This window comes from Lupinus angustifolius, chromosome LG06, assembly GCF_001865875.1.
Source record: "Lupinus angustifolius cultivar Tanjil chromosome LG06, LupAngTanjil_v1.0, whole genome shotgun sequence".
In the NCBI taxonomy this organism is placed as follows: Eukaryota; Viridiplantae; Streptophyta; class Magnoliopsida; order Fabales; family Fabaceae; genus Lupinus; species Lupinus angustifolius.
Genome location: NC_032014.1, coordinates 8,065,090 through 8,077,921, shown reverse-complemented (window position 1 = coordinate 8,077,921; position 12,832 = coordinate 8,065,090). Strand labels below are relative to the sequence as shown.

Below are 12,832 nucleotides of genomic sequence, written 5' to 3'. Positions count from 1 at the left end.
GTGACTCACAACGTAATTCACATTAACAATTCAACTGGGAGAACCCCTAATAAGGGATGACAACAAAAAACATCCAGGAGCAAGATGGTTCACTTGCAAGTGTTCTTCATAACCATCTTTTGAAAATTTCTCTAGGTCTGAATAACAACAAAAAACATGTGGTGGGTTAGTCACTTTTGACTTCAATGAGAATCAATCTCCCAAAAAAATACAAGTATTAAAGTATATACTTAAACCAGAAACAAATGAAGCCAAAACTAACCTTTGACCTTTCAACTTCAGAATGATAGATAAAAGATAAGAAAGAAAAGCCAAGGTTCAGCACCAATATTGTTATATCATACATACCAATCAGTTAACAACCAACATGCATTTTATGAACAACATGCATTGTTGTTAAATTAAAAAAGATTCAATCTTTAACATGTTAGATAGAAAACTCACACTTAATATGGAAATCTGAAAACAAAAGAGGCAAATAAGGAAATTTAACAAAATAATTCGGCTCAGATTACGGCAAATCATATTCAAAATGTGAATTATAATAAATAAAGGAAGGAAGATAAAAATAATATTACGAGGCATAAAATTAAAACTTAAAGAAGAAACAAGAAGAATTCAGAAATGTTAATGTGAAGCGATCTAGACTTAAAGAAGAAGCCCGACCTCAAAAAAATATCGCAAACCAAATCAAGGATCAGAACATTGAAAACTAACAAACGAAGTGTATTTATAAAGAAATTAAAGAACAAACATAGAAAGGATCAGAAAGTAAAGAACAAACAAACAGAGAATGGAAACTAACAAGTCAAAAATAGAAGATAAAATCACTGAGAAAGAAGATCGTCGGAACAAGAAATCACTCACATTGGTGAAACGAAGTGTTCTGACCTCAGAAACAACGTTTTTAAGCAGAAGAGATGAATTGTTTTTGATTCAGGCAAACGTAAGATCAGAGAATTCGAAGTGAAAGAAAAACATTAGCCTTCACGACAGAACAAGATTTCTAATACATGCAGGAAAACTTGTGTTTGTTTCTCATTCAGGAAATGAAAAATAGAAATTATGTTAGTTTGCTTAAACCCCAACTATTTATACAAAAAGAGAATGGAAACTAACAAGTCAAAAACAGAAGATAAAATCACTCAGAAAGAAATTGATCGGAACAAGAAATCAGTCACATGAAAACAAACGCACGAATTTGAATAACGTTTGTGAAACAAAGTGTTCTCACCCCATAAACAACGTCTTTAACGTAAGATCAGAGAATTCGAAGTGAAAGCTCCAAACAAACAAAAAAGAACAGCACTAGCTTGGTTTATTTCTCATTCAGAAAGTGAAAATAGAAACTGTGTTAGTTTGGTTAAACCCCAGCTATTTATAAATCGTCCTTCACCACCGGACCGACCTATGAGTCCACCGGATATAGCAGGTACGGAACTGGGAGATGTGGACACGTGGAATCGCTTTGGATCCTATGGTCCGCGAGATTGATTGCCAAAAGCCCAAAACTTTCCCTCACGGATAATTTATGTTTTCTATCTTCCAACTACACGTGGAATCGCTTTTAATCAAGTTTGATTCGGATTTTTCTTATTCTCTAACTTTGCAACCATGACATGATTCTATTTTCTAACTAGCACATAATCATTTTGTCATATATATTGTGTGGTCATGATTAAGTTGTATTTGGGTGCAGGTAAATGAACTTACCACAATATTATGTCAAATTCAGTTAAACTAAAAAGAGTAATATCTTGTTAGTGAAAATATTTATATATTCAACATCTATCATTATTTGTATTATATTTTTTAAAAATCAATAACAATTAAATATGAAAGGTGAATTATATAATAACAATATAAAAAACTCATATACTTTCAATACATATTTTTTTTTTCACTAAACAAAACTCTTTCTAGTTCATCCGATAATTCTTTCTCTCTAAACATGTTAGATAAATTAGTTTCTAACATGTTAGAGATACTGTCTAAAAATATACAATGTTAAAAAAAAGTTCAATGAAGATAAATCTATGTAGCAAACTAATAGGAAAATATACTATTCCAAATTTAGATGTTTTCATCTCAATCAATCTAAAACAAAACCTTTAACAAACGAAAGAAAAAGTTTCTTTAATCACTTGTTATTGCCATGGTAAATATCTAAGCAGATTTAGTATTTATTTTGTGGAAGCTAAGTTAACTGCATATATCACTTGTTTATATTTATAATATTCTAAAATTACACCTTTCATTTTTATTATATATATACATATATGATTGAAAGAAAATCTTCCAACTTTTTATCCCTTATTACATTAATTAAAGATAAAGAAATATATGCACTGTAAATAAATATATGCCACCTTTAATATTTACATAAGTAATGCAAAAATGAATATTGTGAATATGGAGAATGCGTGTATAAATTTGTGCGCGGAAATATAAAGATTGAAATTGTATGAGTTTTATATATTTATTATCTATTTTTTTTTTAATTATTATTGACTCTTAAAAATGTAATATAACTGAATATAGGGATGACAAAAAACTCGACCTGTAAGTACCTATGGAAATATCCGTAATAATAGCTTATGGATGGGAGCATGTTTTGTAATAACCGTTTCGCGAGTACCCGCAAATTTGTATATTTAGTTTTTAAATTAATTTTTAAATATATTTATTATTATTTTAAGATCATATATCATATACTTTATTATTATTTCATAATAAATATACTTGTTTGACTATAATCATAAATTTATCAATAAATATCATATTATTTATGTAATAATTATTTTTACATAGATTATTATAAAGTATATAAATATATAATTAAAATTAAAAACTCGTTGGTTACCCGCAAATACCTACTACCCGCGTGAGTACCCGCAAATATTGTAGGTTTGGGAACATGAAAGCACTACATGTGCCCGCCCATATCCGTTGTCATATTTGACTATGTATAAATTTTTACATTTACAATTGATAAATATTGTACTCTTAATTAAAAGTTATTAATACTAATAGAGAAAAAATGTTTATACTAACACTTTAGTACATTGTTATTGCATTATTTATTATTTATACTTAATTATCATTGATTATTAAATAATAATATAAATGAATAGCGGTGGTATAGTTAATATGTATAAATTTCTATGTTGGCTATACATAAATATTATACCGGATGCACATGAGGGGCGCAAAAAAAAAATGAGTTTAAAATCTATGTACTGATAGTGTAAAGTTTTTTACACTGTCAGTACATCATTCACCATTGATTTGTAATACTTTTATTTGAAAGTCCATATTAGCAAACAAATGAATGGTGGAGATTTGTTAACAGTGTAAAATCCACTTACACTGTCAGTGTACACATATTAAATCCAAAAAAAATACATAAGTGAATTCATTTCTAGGTTGGAGTGAGAGAGGGACTAAGGAGGAAAGAAAGTATATGAATTTCATATATTATTATTATATTATTTATCGTTTATGTTTAATTATTTTTTATTCTTAAAAAAATTAATACAAATGAATGATAATGTGTTGAAAGTGTGTAAATTTTTATATATAATGTATAAAAAGAAAGATTTGTGCGAAGACATATGTAATAAAAAAACAAACGATAAAATCTTGACACACATTAAATTTTAATTCTAATTATAATTTAAACACAAAAAAAAACATAAATACATTATTTCAAAGACTTATGCGGCTGTTTTAAAGAAGCACAACAAAAAAGACTTATGTGGCAACACATTTTTATAATATAATTTATGATTAAATTGTAATAGAATTAAAGTTTTAAATTAGTTGTCTCTACCTACTTCTAAGTTTTTCTCATTCGCCCGTTTTTATCCTCCATAAATATTATTAAAGTCATAAAACAAACGTTTGATTGTGTGAGGCACACTTATTGAACAATCCCAACAAAATACATAATGTTAATTGATTTCTGAATTGGAGTGGGAGAGAGAGTGAGGAGGGAAAGAAAGTTGGTTACAGGTGTAGAAAAGAAAGGGAAAATGGCAATTACTCTTCACTCGCCACCCGTGACAACGACCACGACGTTACCATAAAACAAAAGATATGCTTTCACTCTTTCATTTCCTCCATCGCTAGTTACAAACAATGCTTTGTGCTTCATATTTGACAGATCAATTACTGTTTTTCACACACGATTACGATAGCCTTCAGTCTTTTGCTGTTATCCTCATTTACATTCAGGTACTCCTATTACTTCTACTCCTTTCTTTCTCTGTTCATTAAACTATACAAGATTTAAATGTGAATCTTGAAATGCAAGATTGGATGCGCGTTAATTGGTTCACTGGGAGCATTGTACAATGGAGTGTGTCTTGTAAATGTTGGAATTGCGTTGTTTGCTTTGGTTGCGATTGAGAGTAGCAGTCAGAGTCTCGGCCGTACATATGCTTTCCTTCTATTCTCCGCCATCTTCTTGGATATTTCTTGGTTCATTTTCTTCACTCATGAAATTTGGTATGTATATTAATTAATCAGGAGGGATCCACTTACTCGAGCAAGTTTTTTAAATTTACTCCTCGTCCTAGCGGAAATCCAAAGATTTCAATTAGTGACTAGACTAAAACATTAGATGTCCATAGAATTGATGCGATGATGAGGAGTATTTACTCTTCGAGTAAGTGTATCCTCACTCTTAATTAGTTAGTTATTATTTACTTATTTAATTCAGTTGTCTCGAGGCGCGGCTCAGTGCAACTTTTAGTGTTTATGACAGGTAAGACTGTTTACGTCTATCCTCTGTAGACCGCACTAGGTGAGAGTCTCTTGTACTAGGATGTCCTTGTTTATGTGTCTGTTGTGCTTTGTTGCAAATAGTTGTCATTAGACTCAATAAAAGATGACGGTTTTGTTAGGTAGTTGATAAATCTCTAGCTTCACTGAAAGATGTCTCTTATAGGGTTTAGAGTACTTATGAACTGCTGGGATTGAAGGACTGTAAATTCAACTAGCATTGTTTCCCCTCTTCATCATGTTGAAAGCACTTTTCTAAGCAAGTATTATTTACCAATTACCAATGAGTAACTGTTGTATGTGGTGAAGAGAATTAGTATAAATATTAGTTTAATCAATTTTCTAAGCTTGGATGCATAAAAAACAAGTGACATGGTTGTTTTTTTCTTCTCATTCATATCTGATGAAAAACATTATTTGTGTATGCAGGAATATTTCTTCCAAGGATTATAGCGCACTTTTCATATTTTCAGTGAAACTTACTCTGGCTATGCAAATTGTTGGTTTTATGGTGAGGCTATCATCCTCCTTGTTATGGATTCAAATATATAGGTTGGGTGCGTCCTATGTGGACACAGCTTCTCGATCGGCAGATTTTGACTTAAGGAATGGTTTTTTGAGTCCTGCTCCTGTGACACCTACAGTAGCCAGGCAGACTTCTGGTTCCAGTGAGATGCTTGGAGGCTCTGTCTATGATCCACTGTACTACTCATCCATGTTTGAAGATGGTCAAGAGAACAAACATTCATATGGGGTAAGCTAAACTTCGTTCATAATACAGAACCACATATCCGTTTATTTTTGTTTGGATGATTAAATTTAGTTTTCTATTCGTATGGGCTACATCCTTTGTTGTAAAATTTTATCTACACTGTTACATACTCTAGGGATAAACAATTTTATCTACACTGGTATCTCAAGTAAACTGGTGCCCTAACTTGTTGGCTTGAATCTTGGTGTACAGTTCAATGGTCATTAAATTGCCTACAGACAGGAACCGATGCACTTGAGGCACAGTGGAATCTCAAAAATGTCATTCTTGATATATATATATATGTGCATGTATGTATATATGTACGTAAATGTCAAAGGGTGAGCCTCAATGTCATGGTAAGATTGTTTGAATTGTGACCTGGAAGCCTTGGGTTCAAATCCTAAAAACAGCCTGTTCGCTTGCGAGGATAAGGCTGTGTTCATCTACGCTCTTCAGAGTTCATACCTCACTAAGTGAGAGCCTGTGTACCAGACCCACCTTTTTACATGTATGTATATGTGTATGACTGTATTTTATGATAACAAAATAACCGTTCATGTATACAATCTATTCTTGGTCATAAGTAAGCAGCCAGTTAACTAGTCCAGTAAATAATTAGTGTAGTAAGATATTTGGTAGTTTCAGAATGCATGATAAATATACTTTCCTCTGTGAATGTGAATAGTTTGTTTGAAGGGCTGATAATAAAGTCCTATTTAGTACTTAGCATCTGCCTCATTTGTGGCCCTGTAAATAACTATGCAATTTGTGAATTTTCCTTGGCTATATATTGATGAATGATGATAATGAAAAATTATACATTTTTTAGGATATAAGGTTTTGCTAGTGGACTTCATGTTCTATTTCAAAGCGTTGGTATTTTTGTTGCACCTTTTATATTTCATCATCATATTCCTTTATATATTCATTTCTCTATTCGGATAAACCTCATTAGGTTTTCTCTATTACATTTCATTTGGTTGGTTGGTTGTAGATGTGCAACCATGACAGTGTTGCGAACGACTCAACTTCAGTCACTGAAGCTTCTCATAAGTCATATGTTGGCAGATCTTTCCAGGCTGTGGGTGTAAGTACTATCCTTCTTTCTTTTGTATTTTCTTCCATTTTTCTTAATGAATTTCTCTCCAAAAATGTCAACTGACATGTAGAAATCGGTCCTATTTGGAGTTTCTTTGCAAACAAATGCCAGCCAGCCTCAATATGTTCTCACATGGAAGACTACATTAGAGGTTGTATGTAGAATTTCTTGCCATACCACTATTTGTGTAGGCTGTGCACTCTTGAAACCAATTTCACCCAGTAACTGACACGTTGTATCAACTCACTGGTAGCTTGAGCACCATAGTCTATACTATTCAATCTAGTAACCTGAAATAAACCTAGGAAAGATTATTTGATGGTCCCGGACACATCTTTATTGTTGATTGTACATTAATGACTTAAACTTATAAGTTTATTCCAAATCAGCAACAAAAATGTATCCCAGACCATTGGTCCGGGAACATCCAATAATTTCTCACTATCTAGGGGACATACCCATCATCAGAAAAATCTTCTAACTCCTCCTAGTGACTGTGATCTATATACAAAATACAGGATCTATATACAAAACATTTTAAGATTATACTACACTGAACCCGAAGGAGCAGTCCCAGCAGAGGACACAAATAGACAACCTCACAGACTATGAAGACAATGCCTGATGATTTTGATAGGATCAATTCCCATCTAAAATCAGAAGTGAAACTCCACACGGAAATGAAAGGGGGAAATGATTTACACTTTTACTGATTGAATTGAAAAGGAATTACAGAATTGAAGAAAGACAGAATGTAAGAGCAAATGCTCCCAGCAAGGAGAAGACCTCCTAACCCCAAGCTTACAGTGGAAAACCCAAATACAATTCCCAGCCACCTCTCTTTAAACAGATCCCATCCTATCTTTTACTCTTTCTTCTAACTATCCCCTCTTACCCCTTTGTTACATGTTTTTTTCCATTCCTGATTAGTTTTTTGGGGTTGGCCCAGTATCCTATATCAAAGTCACTGAAAGATAAATCAATTTCTCATCCAACTTCCTATAACTGGGTCTTGCTGAGCATCTCATTAGCAGTTTCACTTGGATCGTGTCATTGCCCCTAATATTTCTCACCTTTGTTGTCACTTCACATAAAGGAGTCGAACCTTGAATTTTCCTATTTGTTCACTCAAATTTGATTTTATTCATCACATTTTGATGTCTACTGGCATCTTGGAGCTACCAATATTAAATCTGTCTAATCTAGTTATTGATTTATGAATATGAATGACCTGGTCATCTTTCAAATGCTAATATTTTTGTATTAGACAATTTAGTTGTTCTCGTATTACATAGCATGTTATATCCTCGGTCACTTCTAATCTGCTTTGATCTTTGCAGGAAGAGAATGGACCGATCAAGATGGAGCTTGTTTAAAATAGAATCCGAAAAGCATTTTTCTTCACTCCTGTTGTAGTATGAATTTCTTTTTCATTATTTCAGCAACCCTGTATGGGAGTGGCTCTTGTACTATCCTCTTTGTTGGGAAGTTGCTCCCCTTGTAAATGATGCTGGGAAGGAGAGTCGCGAGTTTCATCTTGAAGCAGTAACTGAATATGTTTGTGAAATCAAGCTAAGAAGCCAAATTTGTTGGTATCAAAATATGAGTTTCACATTACTGACAGATCTGCACACTGGCAAGCAGTTTTGATCCCTGAAATCTTGCTTTGCAAGCAACATCTGGGTCGTTTATGGAAAGGATGCCTGGTATATAATGTTCTATTTTCAGGTTTATTTTTTCATTTTTTTTCTTCTTTTCGGAGTTGAGTACGGCCAGATAGTGAATCTAGCTTAGAAGGGCATACACAGGCAAAATAGTTTATTTTCATTTATTTTTTTGAAACTAAATCCATACAGTATTGTAGATGCTGTGAAACCAATTAGTGTTTTATATGGAATTGAATAGCAAATATTGTACTGTCAATTCTCCTACACGTTGAACTAGTCATACATACATATATGATAGGGACTAAAGAGAGGGGGAAAAGGATTTTCTTCTTGCAAGTTAGCCTCTGTATAAACTTTCCCTTTAACTTGGGGAATTTTAGTATAACCTTATGTAAATCCAAAAATATATTTTAAACATTTGTTAATTTTAGCTTTCAATTTGTACATCCAAAAACTTAACATCCAATTTGATAAAAAAAAATATTGGTTGGGAAAAAATATTTTAATAAAAAATTTTACAATTTTATGACAAACACAGGTGGCACATGAATGGTACCTCAAATGTGGTCTCCCACATTTCACAATCAAAATGGATATTATAATACTCAACAATTTTTTTTGACTGAAAACAAATAAAAATCCCATGTCATCTTAACAGAAGAAAAGAGGTCACCACAATAGGGAAATAACAGAAACAACTGTATATGGATGACTGCAAAACAGGTGACCAAACTAATAATTTATTCAAATTGAAAATTATGCATCCAATGTTGAATGGAATAGGCAAGTTTAGAGGTATGAAGAACCTCTTCCTTTTAATGGGTGATCATTTCACAGTCAAGATTTTGATAACTGATGCAGTGCCCACACGATGCAGAGCCACAACAGAATCCCCATACTTGCAGAGATTCTTTGTCTTGGCATGTTGAATGGCGAATTCTATTTCTTCTTCTGTTGTTTCTGCATTAGAAGCTCTAGCAGAAGCTGCACATAATATTGGAACCAACCCTCGGAATATCAGACTATGCCTTGCAGGGGCCTCATCACTGCATGTCCAGTCAAAGGAATCAGTTGAAATATCGGGGACAACCACGGAAAGAATTGGCATGGATGGCCTATATTTAGCCACTAATTTTGCAGTACTTCCTCCTCTAGTCAGAACCAATATAAGAGCAGCTTTAGCAGAGTTGGCTGTTCTAACAGCAGAAGAAGCAAGACTCTCCAGTGGGCTCATGGGTACTGGTGAGTGCTCCATAATCCTTTTGAATACAAGTCCATAGTCAACAGTGCTCTCGGCTTCAAGACATATTTTAGCCATTGTTCTAACAGCAAGTTCTGGGTAAGCTCCAGCAGCAGTTTCACCACTAAGCATCACACAATCTGTGCCATCAAGCACTGCATTGGCAACATCAGTCGCTTCAGCTCTTGTTGGTCTGGGAGATTTGATCATTGACTCCAACATCTGAGTAGCAGTGACAACCGGTTTTCCTTGGATATTGCACTTGTAAATCATCACTTTCTGTGCAAGAAATATCTTCTCTATTGGAATTTCCATTCCAAGGTCACCACGTGCTACCATAAACGCGTCTGTATTTGCAAGGATTTCATCAAAATTTGCAACTCCTTCCTGGTTCTCAACCTGCCACATGTTGAAGTAATGGACAAAAAAGATCACAAACAAGTAATAAATATAGACATGTAAAACGGATAGCAAATGTCAGAAGATACACATGAGATACGTTCTGCAATAACACATGTTAATGTGGATGCAACAAGCGTCTGCAATCCTCTATACTGCAGGAAATCAGCATTCTCCAAGCAAATGTTTTAATGAGCATAAAATGGAGGGGATTATGACAACATTACTGATTCTCAACAAATAAGACCTCAATACACTTGAGACACATATAAATAGGAAAAAATATCAAATGGGACCCATAAATAGGAACGGTGGGAGTATATTTTCTATGAAAAAGAACACTACATACCTTTGACATGAGAAGAATGTCCTTAGCATGCTTTCCCAGCAGTTTCCGAACTTCCACCAGGTCAGAACCTTTTCGGACAAAAGAAAGTGCAATCATGTCAATCTTATTTGGTACTCCCCAGCCTAAGATATCTTCCTTGTCTTTCTCGGTCAATGTTGGGAGATCAACTACCACTCCAGGCAGATTAACATTCTTTCTCTCACCGAGAGTACAAGTGTTCTCGCATCGGCATCTAACTAAGCCCAATTCTGTGTCACATTCCAAAACTTTAAAGGATATTGTACCATCAGAGCAGAGTATGACCATCCCAGGCTTTACATCCACAGCCAACTTTTTGTAGCTCATAGAGATCACTTTCTCATCTCCCTTTATGCTGTAATCGGTTGAAATGGTTATTTCGTCACCCTGTTTCAGCTGGATTGGTTTGCCATCCTTGAGAAATCCAGTTCGAATCTCGGGGCCCTATAACAACATAGATAGATATGATGAAACATAAGGAACTTGACATTGTTAGTTTCACTCTTTCAATCCCTGAAGAGGGCAACGTTTAGAAAACAGAGGTTCTAGAACTAGAATAATCACACAGTAACACACCACACATTTTTTTAACCACTCAAATCTGATTTTATTAATACATTATATGTGATCCATTTGCCTATGTCATTATACAGTGCCTCATGCTACATTTTCATTGAAATAGTGAGGCGTTCCAAGTGTACATAAGAACCTCTTGAAATGGTTGAAACTTGAAACAAACCTGCTTGGATAGATTTCACACCAACTCAGAATGCAAGATAGGAAACACAATATGAGCAAATGATCAAGACAACCTATTTAGACAACTTACACCAATACTTGATATTATAAAACTATCGAGAAGTTGTGCATTTAAAGAAGTGTAAAGCATTTTCCACTTATACATATGAAGGAGGATGTGCCTTGATGCAACAATAAGGACTACTAAGGTTGCTTGCCTAATGATATGGAGGTTAAGAAGAGTTCAAATCTTGGAAACAACCTCTTTATTTTTTCACTTGCACCCACTTATTTTCATCCAACGGCGTAACTTTATTAATACTTTAAACAGTTGGATGAAAACTAATACTCCATCCCGTCTCAATTATAAGCAAACAAAATATCAACATTTTTTTGGACTCCAATATAAGCAAATTTAACTATTCCAATATCGTTTTAATTGAAACAATTTCACATATAACAGATGGTGAATAGTTATTGTAATTATCAGTGTTTTTTTAATTAAAACAAAACAATTAATTATCTTTTAACTAATTTCCTTAATATGTATGAAATTAGTTAAATTTGTTTATAAAATATATCAGATAGATTTATAAACAAATTTAACTAACTTCACACATATTAATAAAAATAGTTCAAAGATACTTGATTACTTTAATTTAATAAAAACATAAAAATAATTACAATTACTATCAGTATTTGTTAGTGAAATTGTTTCAATCAAATATTGGAAATAATTGAATTAGACAAAAATATATTGATATTTTTTGTTATAATTAAAAAAAGAGTTTAAAATCTATGCACCGTCAGTCATTTACTATTTATTTGTATTATTACTTTTGTTTGAAAATCAATAATAATGTCGTAGATGATTGTTACACTGTCAGTGTGTATGGGTATTACATCCTTAGAAAAATAGGAGTTATATAAAAAAACATATTCAATGAGAATTTCCTCACATGATGATGTTCTTTCATACTTCAGATGCAGAGAGAAATTGATAGGGAAAGGAGTAACAATCCCCTGCTCACAGCACTCATCTTCATTCTTAATCGCAAATATTTACAATCATAAACCAAAAAATGCAACAAAAACATCAACAATCATTTTCTGACAGTTATCACGGATCAAACCAAGACATTAAACAAAACCTAACATTCATAAACAAATAAAATCAAATCTGAACGAGAACATTAAAAAAACAATATACCTTAGTGTCAAGCATGACGGCGCATAGAATACCGGTATTTTCCATGGCGATCCTAACGTTGTTGAGAGTTTCTTGATGATATTCATGAGATCCATGAGAGAAGTTGAAACGAGCAACGTTCATTCCAGCTCTTAGAAGCTTCTCTACCATTGGCACAGACCTCGATGCGGGTCCCAGAGTACACACAATCTTCGTTTTCGGTCTCTTCTGTCCAACCGTTACCACATCTTCTCCGCTTCCGTAACCACCCATCGTCTCTCTCTCTCTCTCTTTCAGATTGAAATGCTTCTCAAATGAATGCGAACGAAATGGGTTATTATTTTATAGAAATAAGGGAGACGCTGTTGTGATTCAGGAATGGAAATATTCGTTATACATTTTCTTATTCCATAAAGAAATAATATTTTACTTCCAAATTTTGGATATTCTACTTTATTCTATAAATAATTCCATTTTCGTTAGATTGTTTATGACATTTTTATTACATAGGTTCATTTCCGGTAAACAAAACGGTGGGAATAAACCACATGAAAAGAATTAGAATGCAGGACTAACTGTATTTGACCTTACTTG

At 33.3% G+C, this 12,832-nt stretch overlaps 2 protein-coding genes across 3 annotated transcripts; one reads left to right on the top strand and one right to left on the bottom strand.

Annotated features, from left to right (window-relative positions):
* On the top strand, positions 3,967-8,756 carry LOC109349516. Of its 2 annotated transcripts, XM_019590346.1 has the most exons (5): positions 3,968-4,236; positions 4,316-4,509; positions 5,215-5,539; positions 6,534-6,626; positions 7,979-8,756. In XM_019590346.1, exons 1-5 carry the CDS (start codon positions 4,141-4,143, stop codon positions 8,012-8,014), a joined length of 744 nt encoding a protein of 247 aa, XP_019445891.1. In that variant the 5' UTR covers positions 3,968-4,140; the 3' UTR covers positions 8,015-8,756. The 2 variants fall into 2 exon arrangements, 1 of the variants encoding a protein (XP_019445891.1); XR_002107983.1 differs by lacking the exon at positions 7,979-8,756 and having other exon boundaries at positions 3,967-4,236; positions 5,215-5,618; positions 6,534-6,619.
* On the bottom strand, positions 8,856-12,609 carry LOC109349514 (pyruvate kinase, cytosolic isozyme-like). The gene is made up of 3 exons (XM_019590345.1): positions 12,260-12,609; positions 10,294-10,755; positions 8,856-9,944 (listed from the first exon to the last, which is right to left on the bottom strand). The coding sequence occupies exons 1-3, from the start codon at positions 12,509-12,511 to the stop codon at positions 9,132-9,134; spliced, it is 1,527 nt and encodes a 508-aa protein (XP_019445890.1). The 5' UTR covers positions 12,512-12,609; the 3' UTR covers positions 8,856-9,131.